Genomic DNA, 12,742 nt, shown 5'->3' with positions numbered 1-12,742 from the left:
GGCTTGCACTGCTGCGTCTGCCCCCTGGGAACCTCTCAGGACCCCCAGGCACCAGCAGCAGGGGGTCTACAGAGGGGTCCTGCAGAGGGTCTTGTAAGGGAGTTCTGCAAAGGGTCCTGAAATGGAGGTCCCACACTGGGGACCTGAAATAGGAATCCTGCAAAGGATGTCCTGCAATGGGGTCCCCACAATGGGTCCTGCAAAGGATCCCACGTGGGGGACCTACGATGGGGTTCCCACAAAGGACTCCTGCGAAGGGGGTGCTGTAGTGAGGATTCCTGCAAAGGGGTCCTGCAATACCTGTCCCACAATGGGGGTCCTGCGAAGGGGACAGCCAGGAACAAGCCCCAAATGTCCTCCTCACATGACCCCGGGTTTGTCAGGCAGCCCTTGAGCCCATGCAGGGAGCCAGGTGGGATAATCTGCTGCTGGTACCAGCTGGGCTCTGGCACCTGCTGCAGTGCCTGTGCTTACCCTGATGGAACTGAGATAAGAGGGAGCAGTGGCAGCAGGGAGGGCTCCTGCATCACTGGTGGGGGTTACTGCTTCTTGGGACAGCTGTGAGAGGTAAATTCCCCAAATCCTTTGTATTTTGGGTACCTGGGACTCCCTTCCCTGCCGGAATGGCTGGGTGAGGAGGTGAGTGCTGCTGGCCTCTGGGCTGGTGGGGGAGGCAGGGAATGGAGCCAGGTAGAAAACAGGGATCTTTAGTCACTAATGCCGCAGTGGGGGCTGTTGGGGGCAGCCAGGGCCATGGTTCCTCCCAGAGCTGCTCCCAGGGAACAGCTCCATGGGATTGGGTGGTCCTTTAGCTCAGGGTGCCCTGTTGGGGACCTGATGGGTCTCAGGTGTTGCAGGTAAACCCGTGGGTGCACAGGTGAGGCTTCCATTGATCAGATGTAATGTTTTTAGGCTGCTCAGTTTAGGATTTATCAGGGTCTCATCTCTGGAGCAGTAGTGCTGGCAGAGGGGCTGGATGGGACAGTGGCACAGGTGATGGGGCAGGTGGGTGAAACTGAGGGAAGTAAAACAGCAAAGGGAAGGGAAAAGTGTCCAGGGACAGACAACTCTTAGTCTGGTGGCTGAAGAATCTGGAATCCAGCAAGGAATGTGCTGGGGTGAGGAGCCTGTTGGGCAGACTTTGCTGCCAGAGGGACCTGGGTGAATATTTGGGGGGTTGATGATGCAGCAAGGGAGGAAAATAAACTAACACAAGGAAGTGAAAGCCATGAAAAAACCCTAACTGACTGGGAGGTGAGTGAGGAGCTGGTGGAGGCTCTGAGGGGGGCAGCCAGGGTCAGGGAGGGCAGGGACTACAGATGTGCCAGGGCAGAACACGGCTCTTCCCAGATGTGTTGAGAAAGATGGGAGGAGAGAGGAGATTGCACTGAGACTAAACCTCACAGTGGGAGGAGACGTGGTGAAAGAAACCCAAATTTCACAACCCCAAAGGATCAGGGACAGCAGCCACTGCTGCTGGTCCAGGGAGCATCTGTCCCGTGGTGTCAGAGAGCAGAGAGCGGCAGCCAGGAGAGGAGGACAAGGGGACTGAGAGCTCGGCACTCACCACTGGTGGAGGGGACTCTGGCAAGTGTATCTGTGTGACCCCCATGTGGGAAAGGGATGGATGGGCAAGGGTCTGCGTTGGGAAATGAGCTGGAGGGACCTGAGCCTGGACCAAAGGGCTGGACTTGAAAACTAAAAGTTATTAAGCCTGGAGGAGGGTTTGGTTCCCAGCGGTGGCACTGGGCAGGGACCCCAAGTTCAGTGGGTGAAAGCCTGCAGGTCCAGCCCCAGGAAGGGTCTGGAGGTCTGGGCTGGGGAGGAAGAGGAGTTGGAGAAGTTGCTCACGTCACTGCTGGGGTCAGCACTGGGACAGGAGTCTGTGCAGTGTCCAGGAGCTCTGCATGCTCCAGCCCCAGGCATCATCCTGCTTCACTGAACCGACTGCTCTGGGGGACCAGCCATGGCAGGACAGGACTGTGCTCTGTCACAGCAGTGGACCCAGCACTTCTCCTTTAGCAGCTTGAGCAAGGCTGGAAGTAGCTCCCTTGAAGCACAGAGGTGCCAGCAGTGCTCTGCACTCTGGAGCCTTGAGGGTTTCCTGGGGGAGCTGAAGTATGTGACCCCACCTCACTTGCCAGTGTATTGGGAAACGGTGTTTCCAGCCGGCTGGGCAAGTCCCGAGGCATGAACAGGGAAGTGAGAGCGGGAAGTGAAACAGCTGCCTCTGCCCTGTTCCCGCTTCCCCGTGTGGTGTTTGTGCAGCTGCAGCTCTGGAGCGCTGTGGCCTCAGACAGCAGAGCTTCTATCCCGTGTCCCAGGGCTCCTGTGTCCAATGGAGACAAGTGCATGAGGTTTGTGCAGCACAAGGCTCTGGTTTTCCTGCTGAGAAGCAGAGCTCATCCCCTGTGGAAAGAATCCGCATTTACTTTCCCCTAAAGCCCCTGGCTTGGGGTGGTAAGACCCCCGGGTACTGGTCTGTGGGACATGTGAGTGTGTCAGTCTTGCAGCTCCCTCCTCTCGTGGTGCTCGTTTTGGGGGACAAAGACCTGGCACTGTGCTGGGAGCCCAGTGTCCCTCCACCGTGCCAGGGGCATGGGGAGAGCAGCTGGGACCCCTCTCCCATGTCCCTTCTCCCCTGCCTGCAATGGGCAGTGCAGGTCCCCCATGGAGCCCCACGGGAAAGGGGGTCCCGTCTGGCGGGGTGGGGCCCCAGGGCTGTACTGTGCATGCTCTCCCTGGCTGCTCCCTCTTCTTCCTCCCACCCCTCCTCTTCTTCCTGCCACCGCCCTCCCCCGCTCCTTGCTTTGTTTCGCTGCCTCCGCACTCATCCTCCCCCCATCCTCTTCCTCTCCATCTCCTCCCTGCAGCCTGAAGCCGCCCCTCCCCTCCATTCCTGCCCCCCGCCCCTGATCCCTCCCCGCTGCCTCTCCAGGGTGCCCGGGCAGACAGAGGTGCTTGGCTGAGACCTTCCTCCCACCTCCCCCCAGTATCCCCCTGGCAGCTCAGGCCTGGGCAGGGTCCTCTCGCTGGGTGTGTCTGACCGTGGGCCGAGTCGCTGGCGCTGTGCCCAGTGCCGGTGCCATGGTGGCCCAGAAGACAAGAGGGGACTGAGGAGGGCCCCCCTACCCTGGGTGTCCATGGGCAGCAGACCCCCGCCGTTGGCATCGCTCCCTTTCTCTGTCTCTTCCTGTTCTCCCCTTCCCCGTCATCATCCCATCCCCTTCCCCATCCCATCCTGTGCGCTGTGGCTGCTGTTCAGGTGGGCATCTCCCAGGGCCATGAAGGGACTGGCAGGAGCAGACAGCTGCCTGCAGTGGAGAGGCCGATGTCCCTGGCCACACTCGTGTCCCTGCAGCTGACCTGGCTGTGGGGATGACATCTGGGCACAGCAGGGTTTCCCCACTCCAGAGCTGTTCATCCCAGGATTCCCTCACACTGGGCAGGTCCTCCTGGGACTGCGACAGGATCTGGCTCAGAGTTTTATCCCTGTTTTACCTCCCCCGCAGAATTTCTCTTTGTTGTAGCTGCAGAAATAATTGTATTTAGGAGAATGCTCTTCAGTGGGAGGAAGCGGCGGCTCTCCAGGCACAACCCTGCCTGTCCTTGCTGACTGCTGAGGGGGGTCGGGGGACCCTGTGGGCCCTGTGCTGCCCACCATGCTGTGGTGGTGCTGGCACCCCTGGGGTGAGTGTGCCAGGCACCAGTGATGAGCCCAGCGAGCCTCTTGCCTGCTGCTGGGCGGGCTGACCATGTCCTGGTGGTCCCAGTGGGTCTGGGCTCCATCCCTCATGCTTACTGTGCTGCTGCTGCTCCTGCTCACTTCTGCCAGAGCACAGAGCCACGCTCAGCTGTGATTGGTCCCCAAATTGTGTGGGCACCTGTCCCTCGGAGTCACTGCCAGGAGCTCGAGGGCATGCAAGGAGCCAGACCCCAGCCTCGGTGACTGATAGTCTGGCCAGAGAGGACATGTGGTGCTGGGCACCCGCACTGGCATCACCCACTTTGGTCTGGGGTTCACTGGGGATGGTGCTAAGGAAAGTGGTGATGGCTGGAATGAGCCCCTCACAGCACAGTGTCTGTGTGTGGGGTGCTGGGGCTCACGGCCGTGTCTCTCCCTCCCCAGCCATGACGGCGTAGGCCAGTGGCGAGAGCATGATCGGTTTACACGAGTGCGGGACGCAGACGATGCCCTGGTGGTGGTGCTGGTCCCTGCACAGGCTGCCCATCCTGGGCCTGTGTCGATAATGAACTGCTTGGAGCCACCATCACCCCCGCCGGCTTCATTACCGGGGCTGGCCGGGGAGCTGACCCGGAGCAAACCCCCCCCCCCCCCCACGGCAGAGCCTGGGGAGCCCGAGGGCGAGGAGCAGGTGCCCGGGGATGGGCAGGATGAGGACACCCTGGAAGCAGAGTTCTCCCTGGAGAAGCACGCCCGGAGGAGGAAGCGGCCACCTGTGAGGCTGGTGCCCAAGGTCAAGAGTGAGAAGGCAGAGGTGGCAGCAGAAACGTCATACGACACGTCTGTCCCCGGGGACGAGGAAGCGAGAGGCCAGCCGAGGCCACCCGCCCCAGCCCCAGAGGCCGGCCAGGAGCCGGGCAGTGCATAGCGGTGCCATGAAGATGATCGACCTGGGCACCTTCAGCAGGAAGCCCCGGCGCTGCGCGCACTGCGGCCGGCACCGGGAGCTGTGAGGCACCGAGCTGTGCCGCGGGGCGGTGACCCAGACGGCGGCCCCGCCGGGGCCTGCGGACCACAGGCACGTTCGAGGCGGGCGCCCCGTCCCCTGGTGAGGTGGGAGGCCCCCGCGCCGGGGGACCCCGAGCAGGGGAAGAGCGAGCAGGGCTGTGGCTGGCAGGAGCCAGGGGAGCTGGAGGCAGAGGTGGCCGGTGGCACCAGCGAGCGCAGCAGGAAGGCGCAGCTGGACCGGCTGGACATAAACGTGCAGATCGACGACTCCTACCTGGTGGAGGCCGGGGACCGCCAGAAGCGCTGGCAGTGCCGCATGTGCGAGAAGTCCTACACCTCCAAGTACAACCTGGTGACCCACATCCTGGGCCACAATGGCATCAAGCCCCACTCCTGCCCACACTGCAACAAGCTGTTCAAGCAGCCCAGCCACCTGCAGACCCACCTGCTGACCCACCAGGGCACGCGGCCCCACAAGTGTGGGGTGTGCAGCAAAGCTTTCACCCAGACCAGCCACCTGAAGCGGCACATGCTGCTGCACACTGACATCAAGCCCTACAGCTGCCGCTTCTGTGGCCGTGGCTTTGCCTACCCCAGCGAGCTGAAGGCGCACGAGGTGAAGCACGAGAGTGGGCGCTGCCACGTGTGCGTGGAGTGCGGGCTGGACTTCTCCACGCTCACCCAGCTGAAGCGACACCTGGCCACACACCAGGGCCCCACGCTCTACCAGTGCCTGGAGTGCAGCAAATCCTTCCACTACCGCAGCCAGCTGCAGAACCACATGCTGAAGCACCAGAACGTCCGGCCCTTTGTCTGCACAGAGTGTGGGATGGAGTTCAGCCAGATCCACCACCTCAAGCAGCACTCGCTCACGCACAAGGTAGGGCCTGGGGATCCCCAGGGGTGCTGCCCTTGCCGTGCTCTAGATGCGGGTGCTGGGGGAGAGGGGTGTCCCAATGTCCTGCAGCCCTGGCCAGGCCTGGGAGGAGATGGGTGGTGAGTGGGCAGTGGCACCTGTGGCTGGTGTTGCTGGGGTCCCTGGGACCCAGCCTCTGTCCTTCTGTGTATTCCCATCCTTGGGGAGGGAGTTTCAGACCTACTGCAGGGTGACCCAGGGGGACCCCGGCCAGGAGTTGCCACAGGCCCTCTGGGTGGGCTGTAAGTGGGGATTTGCCCTTTTCCAGAGGTTCTTTCATGGAGCTGAGCCACAGACCAGAGCTGGGACAGAGCCTGTCCAGCCCCCACCCACAGCCCCTGCATGCTGCTGGGCTCCGGCTGGGCCATGCTCTCAGCACAAGGAGCCCATCCCTCACCCATGGTGTCCCCGCTCCATGCCCAGCACTGCCCATGTGCCCCCGGCACCTGGGGGTCTTGTCAAGCCCCTGTCCACAGCTCTCCCACCCCGGCAGGGTGTGAAGGAGTTCAAGTGCGAGGTGTGCGGGCGGGAGTTCACGCTCCAGGCCAACATGAAGCGGCACATGCTGATCCACACCAGTGTCCGCCCCTACCAGTGCCACATCTGCTTCAAGACCTTCGTGCAGAAGCAGACGCTCAAGACCCACATGATCGTGCACTCGCCTGTGAAGCCATTCAAGTGCAAGGTACCGGCGGGACTGGGGGGCTGGCAGAGCCAGGGAGGGGGAGAATGGTCCTTTTGTGCAATGCCCCTGGGAATCTGGCCAGGCTGAGCTTTCGAGCACTGGAAGCAGATTTGTGATGCCTCCCCTGCTTGCTTCGGCATGGAATATCTGCTCCAAGCTGTGGTGGGAGCAGTGCTGCTGATGGAAGGACAACCACTGCCTCTCTCTGATCAGTGTTGGATGCTCTGGAGCTCCCAGCGCCAGCACTGCATCCTCAAGCCCCCCACACAGAGGGGGAGGAGGGCATGTGGCAGGAGCCACTAGGGACCCCAGGGGGGCAGCAGCCCCTTTACTCTTGGAGGGAGCCATGGGGAACCTTTGGGGCAAGGTCTGCTCTGCAGAGCCCTTGGCAGCTCTGGGGGTGCCCCCCGTGCTGGGGAGCCCCGGCTGACCATGGGCATGCTGCTGGCAGGTCTGTGGGAAGTCCTTCAACCGCATGTACAACCTGCTGGGGCACATGCACCTGCACGCTGGCAGCAAGCCCTTCAAGTGTCCCTACTGCTCCAGCAAGTTCAACCTGAAGGGCAACCTCAGCCGGCACATGAAGGTCAAGCATGGGGTGATGGACATCAGCCTGGACAGCCAAGGTGGGTCCCCAGTGCGGACTGGGCACTGTGGCTGCCCCCAGCAGTGCCAGTGGCTTCGGGAGCTGGGCTGTGTTGTGGCAGCTGTGGCAAGTTCATGTCTCCTCACCCAAGGGCTGCCCCCACGAGTGGCCTGGATTGAGCAGGGCTAGGGCTCCCAGGGAGCTTCGAGCTCCAAACCCAGGGAGGGGGGAGCTGCTGGCCCAGCCCTCCCCACAGGTCTGTCACCGAGTGTCCCTGTGCTGACTCCTAGATGCCATGATGGAGCTGGCCGGGCCCGACCACGCCGAGCTGGATGGGCAGCAGGAGATGGACGACTTTGAGGAGGAGAACTCTTACAGCTACGGGGCAGTGGGCAACCCCCCGGACGAGCACGCGCTGGCCGAGCAGGCCATGAAGGAGATGGCGTACTACAACATGTTGTAGCCGGGGCTGGCAGGGCTGTGGGGGCTTGGCAGGGTGAGAGGGGCTGCGGCATCCAGCCAGAACCCCTAGAACTGGAGGTGGTGCTCCTGCTGGGGTTGGAGAACACAGGGATGTCCAGAAGCCTTTGCCGGACCTGCCGTGGCTCCACTGCTGCCCCCCTGCCCGCGCCCCACGCCCGGTGACTTGAAACTGCGGGCAGGGGAGGCACAACCCAGAAAATCACTGAATGGGTAAGGGTGGAAGGGGCCACAGTGGGGCAAGATGATGAGCATCACTAACTATTCTACCTCCTGGGTCCCCCCTCGGGTGTGCTGGAGCTCCCCCCGGGCTCCCCAGGGGGCAGAAGCCCCTGCCTGTGGGAGGAGGTGGGTGTGCCCTCCTGCTCGCCCTGGGGCTCCCTGTGCCAGGCTCTGGGGCACAGAACAGAGTATTTTCATAGAAGCTCAGGGCGCAGTCGGTGCCCACAGCTCGGGGTCCAAAGCTGCAGCCAGCGGCATATCCAGGGGAGGCAAACCCAGCCCAGCCCCAGCAAATGATGGTATTTTGAAAGTAATTTATTTTTTTCAGATGTGCCGCGTGGTTGGATTTATCTTTTCACCGAGTTCAGTTCCCTTCAACCAATGTGCTTTGTAAACCCGTGTAAGCTGTGTGGTCTGTGCTGGGAGCCGGGGGGGCTGCGGGGGCCTGAGAACAAACTGGCACCCCCTCCTTGCCCCTCAGCTGCTCTAGGGTTCAGGAAAAGGTTCTCGCTTGGGCAGAGGTGGGGGTTTGCCTCCTCCATGCCCAGGGATTAGGGAGGAAGCAGCTGGGGCAATGCTGGGTCCAGGACTGCTATCTGGGCTCCGTACCCTCCTTACTGTGGGATTGGGGTTGGCAGCACCCACATCAGCCCAGAGCTGGAGAGGGTCCTGGTAGACATCAGGACCTGGGGTCCAGCCAGAGCACAGGGTTTGGGACCCCTGTGCTGACCCCCCCACCCACTTTGTGCCCTTGGCTGTGCTCCCTGGGGCTGGGCACCATGTGCCCCATCCCCAGAAGCCCAGGGCTGGCTCTGGAGGTGGCCCCACTCAGCCTCCCCACAAGGCAGTGTGCCTACCACCCTTGCCATCCACCTCCTCCCCTGCAACATCATCCAGCCTGGGGGCAGGATGGAGATGGCCACAGCCTTGGCCAGCCCAGACCTCTCCTCAGCATGGCAGGGCTGTGCCCCTAGCCAGTGTGGACCCCCACACGCTACCTCAGCCAGTGCCAAAATGCTGGGGCACACGACCTTCCAGGCTGGCAAGGCTGAGCTGAGGGGTCTGGTACTCCCTGTGCCCCCCATGCCCACACTGCAGAGCTGTGCTACTATGATGTGCCATGGCTGGGGAGGTGTTTAATGGCACCACAGAGTTATGGAATACATGAATCAGTTCAGGACAGACCCCCCCCAGCCCTACAACTCCTGCTACAAAGGCTTTAAAAACACTCATAAGAAAACTGCTTATAAAAATGATTCATCTGTTCCTGAGGAGTGTCAGGGAGCTGGGGGTGGCACTGGGCCCCTCCCTGCCCTATCCATCCTGGGAACAGCAGGGGCCTCCTGCCCCCTACTTCTTGCCCAGGGCCTTGTCCAAGTTGTTCTTGATGGCGTCGAGGAAGTCTGTGGTGTTCACAAAGTGCTCATTCAGCTTCACACTGTGGGGACAGAGAAGGGTTGGGGGGGGATCCCTGCCCACCTCCCCTCACAGGCAGCACGGCCCTGAGTTGTGAGATGTGACCCTTGTCCAACCCCACCAGCTGCGAATAGACACCCCAAGTCCTCAGGGACTTTCCAGAGACCAGCAGCTGCCTGTGGCCACTGCGCAGGGCCAGCCTGCCCTTGTGGCTGCCCTGGGGGGACAGCCCGCCCTTGTGGTCACCCGTGCAGCCACGTTGCCCTGGTGCAGACGGCTGCCTCCCCCCTGCTCCACCCCCAGAGTCACCCGTACTTGGCGAGGCCGTGGATGCAGCCGGCGAGATCCTTCGTCATCGTTCCGCCCTCCACGGTGTCCACACAGACCTTCTCCAGCGTCTGTGCAAACCTGGGGGTGGCAGCCGCAGCTCCAGCACAGCCAGCACCAGACCCTGCCACAGCTGTGCCTGGGGCAGCTGCTGGCAGGGACCCTCACCCCAGGGACCCCCACCCCACCCTGCTCACTTGATGAGGTCGGGGTTACTGTCCAGCTTGCCCCGGTGCTCCAGGCCACGCGTCCAGGCGAAGATGCTGGCAATGGGGTTGGTGCTGGTGGGTCGTCCCTGCGTGGAGAGAGCGGTCAGTTGTCTGGTGTGGGCACCGCACTGTGGGCCTGGCACAGGCAGGGCCTGCCGGCAGAGCACACCCACCTTCTGGTGCTCCCGGTAGTGGCGGGTGACAGTGCCGTGGGCGGCCTCAGCCTCGATGGTCTTCCCATCCGGACACACCAGGACAGAGGTCATCAACCCCAGGGAGCCGAACCCTGCAGCAAGACAGGGGTCAGGGTGGCTCTGTGAGGGTGAGCACACACAGCCCACCCCACCTGTCCTCTCCTACTGCCCCACCTTGTGCCAGGATGTCTGACTGGACATCCCCATCGTAGTTCTTGCAGGCCCAGACGAAGCCGCCAGAGGATTTCAGCATCTGGGCGACCATGTCGTCAATGAGCCGGTGCTCGTACCAGATCTTCAGCTTGTCAAACTCAGTCTTGTAGTGCCTGGGAGCCCAGGCCGGGGGTCAACTGTGTCCACCCCAGGTGGGTCCTGCTGCCAGCCCCTCCTGGGCAACCCCCCACAGCAGCCCAAGCCCCCCCAGGTCCATACTTATCAAAGATCTCCTGGAAGATGTCCTTGAAGTGCCCGTCATAGGCCTTGAGGATGGTGTTCTTGGTGCTCAGGTAGAGTGGCCACTTCTTCTGGATGGCGTACTGGAAGCAGCTGTGCGCGAAGCCCGAGATGGACTGCGTGGGAAGTGCACAGACCCCCTGGGACCCTGACCCCCCGCCTGGCAGCTTCCCCAGGGTGGCAGGGCACGCTGCCCCGCAGGGACCCCTCCAGCCCCACCGGTACCTCGTCTGTGTTGTACATGCCCATGCCCACGCCGCCACCGGGGAAGTTGAACACCTCCCACTCCTTGGCCCCACTGCCATCCTTCGGCGTGAAGACCATCTTGAACGTCCCAGACTTGCTCACCACGAAGTCAGTGGCTTTGTACTGTGGGGGGCCGGGCAGAGCATCAGGCAGTGGCCACAGGAGCTGCTGGACATCCCCACGCCACCAGCCCCTGCACCAGGCTCACCTGGTCGCCGTGGGCATGGCGGCCGATGGTGATGGGCTTGGTCCAGCCGGGCACCAGGCGGGGGATGTTCTTGCAGATGATGGGCTCTCGGAACACCGTCCCCCCCAGGATGTTTCGAATGGTGCCATTGGGGCTCTTCCACATCTTCTTCAGCTTGAACTCTGTGAGACATGCAGAGGTGAGACCCTCAAGGACCCCCAGAAGAACCCAGCCCCTGCCAGCCCCCACTCCACCGTGCTGTGGGCTGACTAGGTGCTGGGCTGGCCAAGGGGTGGGACAGCCAGCACAGAACTGTGACTGGTATGGGGCAGTTTGTCCCCCAGCCCCATGCCCGTGGGGTCCCCACAGCACCCACAAGCCCCCCAGGATGGGGAGGGAGGCACAGCGCTGAGCATGGTGCATCCCCCAGCCCACCGGAAACCTGAGCTGGCAGGGGGGAGGCACTGCTGACCCCGAGGGGCTGCACACAGACAGGGGGCTCAGCATTCCATGGAGCTGCCAGCACCCCACACTGTGGTGGGAACTCGGCCCCTCACCCCTGCCCACCTTCCACCCTGCCTTCGTCAGGCGTAATGGTGGCACACTTGACAGCCACACTGTACTTCTGGGTGGCCAGTGCCGAGTCAATGGTGACTTGGTCATCTGTCTTGTCCCGGTGTGGCAGTCCCAGGTCGAAGTACTTCAGCTGGACATCCACGTTGGGCAGGATGAGCTGGGGGGCCGGGAGAGCATCAGAGCAGGGCGACAGTGTGGGGTGCCTGGGGAGCAGCACCCTTGCACAGCCAGTCCCAGCACCCACCCCAGCACAGCCCAGCTGCCTGCCAGGGACCATCCCCCCCAGCCAGGATGATCCCCTCTGCCTGGGATGGGCCTCCTTGCGTGGGATGGGCCTCCCCGCCCAGAACAGTCCTGCCTCCCTGGGACCCTCTCACTTCCAGGCCTTCCGGAAGCTGCGCTGATTTTACCACCTGCTTCCTGCGGACAGAGGGACAGAGGTGGGAGGGACAGACGGACACCAGCACAGGCACCGCTTGTTCCCCATACAACCTCCTCAGCTTCACTTGTAGCACACCCACCCATTCCCAGGGCAGGACCCCGTCACCTTCTCCTTGATGAAGGCCCAGATGATCCTCGTCATCTCGTCCCCATCCATCTCCACCACTGGGTTGGCCACCTTAATCCGCTTGTCAGCATCTGGGGAGCAGCTGGAGGGTGTTAGGGGTGCACCCCTGGCCCCACAGCTCCTCACCCTGGTGTGTGGCCAGGGCATCCTGCGGGTGCCACCCCAGCTCAGGAACAGCTACAGGTCAGGGGCAAACCCTGCTGGGGTCCGGGCCAGTTCGTGGGTCCAACACTGCTGTGGCAGGGGTCAGGGTGCAAAATGCCCCATGGCAGTGGGACAGGGACAGGTGCACATCCCCCTTGGGGTGGGACCCATGTGCAAGCTGGGCTGCAATGCCCCGGTGAGACTGAGACCAGGACCAGAACCAGGACCTGGTGCAACCCCCCTGGAGCCAGGCCCAGGCACAAAACAGGGTACAAATCTCTGCCTGGCTCCTGGACCGGGACTAAATACCTCTGGATGCCAAACTTGGCTGCGGGTCGGGCTGTAAAACCTCACGTGGGACCCAGACCAGAGGTGACCCCCCCCACCTGGGCGGGACCTGAGCGCTGACAGTCTGCAAAACTCTACGTGGAGCTGGGAGCGGCAGTTGGAGCGGGAGCTGGAGCGAACCTTCCAGGGGGGCAAATCGGGCGGCAAAACCCCGTGTGGGTCTGGGAGCAGGAACGGAACCCCAAGGCTCCGACCGGGTACAAGCGGAGGTGCAAAACGCGGCATGGAACATGGACCAAATCCCCCTGGGACCAAACTCCCCCGCGACCAAACTCATCTGTAAAATCCCTCGTGGAACCGGGACCAAATCCCCTGGGACCAGACCCAGCTACAAAACCCGGCGTGGGTCGGCAGACCACCCCCCCCGGGACTGTCAGCAAGCGTGGATCCGGATCCAATTCCAGACATCGGCCCGCAAAAGAATCCGACTCGCCTCCCCGTGGGTGTGGAGCTCACCCCCCTCGTGGCGAGCGCAGCCCCAAGGACACGAGG

General features: G+C 62.5%; 2 protein-coding genes across 2 annotated transcripts; one reads left to right on the top strand and one right to left on the bottom strand.

Annotated features, from left to right (window-relative positions):
• Positions 1-623: 623 nt before the first annotated feature.
• ZNF710 (zinc finger protein 710) lies at positions 624-7,972 on the top strand. Its single transcript, XM_029958758.1, is given in 9 exon segments — positions 624-631; positions 4,130-4,242; positions 4,245-4,288; positions 4,290-4,586; positions 4,588-4,690; positions 4,693-5,573; positions 6,103-6,294; positions 6,746-6,920; positions 7,171-7,972. Coding segments are annotated over 9 exon segments (1,986 nt in total). The 3' UTR covers positions 7,344-7,972.
• Positions 7,973-8,698: 726 nt separating this feature from the next.
• On the bottom strand, positions 8,699-11,829 carry IDH2 (isocitrate dehydrogenase (NADP(+)) 2). Its single transcript, XM_029958822.1, has 10 exons — positions 11,738-11,829; positions 11,182-11,347; positions 10,636-10,796; positions 10,407-10,550; positions 10,161-10,297; positions 9,903-10,054; positions 9,708-9,820; positions 9,523-9,620; positions 9,314-9,406; positions 8,699-9,020 (listed from the first exon to the last, which is right to left on the bottom strand). The coding sequence occupies exons 1-10, from the start codon at positions 11,786-11,788 to the stop codon at positions 8,933-8,935; spliced, it is 1,203 nt and encodes a 400-aa protein (XP_029814682.1). The 5' UTR covers positions 11,789-11,829; the 3' UTR covers positions 8,699-8,932.
• Between the last annotated feature and the right edge of the window lie 913 nt (positions 11,830-12,742).

Source organism: Manacus vitellinus, unplaced genomic scaffold, assembly GCF_001715985.3.
Source record: "Manacus vitellinus isolate BGI_N305 unplaced genomic scaffold, ASM171598v3 scaffold_16_pilon, whole genome shotgun sequence".
Classification (NCBI taxonomy): Eukaryota; Metazoa; Chordata; class Aves; order Passeriformes; family Pipridae; genus Manacus; species Manacus vitellinus.
Note: the sequence above shows the minus strand (reverse complement) of the source record. Positions and strands in the feature narration are given on the sequence as shown.

What these genes read in the sequence shown, in the direction of transcription:
- IDH2 (XM_029958822.1), bottom strand. Translation starts at nt 11,788, where the DNA reads ATGGATGGGGACGAGATGACGAGGATCATCTGGGCCTTCATCAAGGAG. An exon ending in GGGCCTTCATCAAGGAGAAG is followed by an intron (nt 11,348 to 11,737) that starts GTGACGGGGTCC and finishes CCGGCCCCCCAG; the next exon opens with CTCATCCTGCCCAACGTGGA. An exon ending in TGCATCCACGGCCTCGCCAA is followed by an intron (nt 9,021 to 9,313) that starts GTACGGGTGACT and finishes CTGTCCCCACAG; the next exon opens with TGTGAAGCTGAATGAGCACT.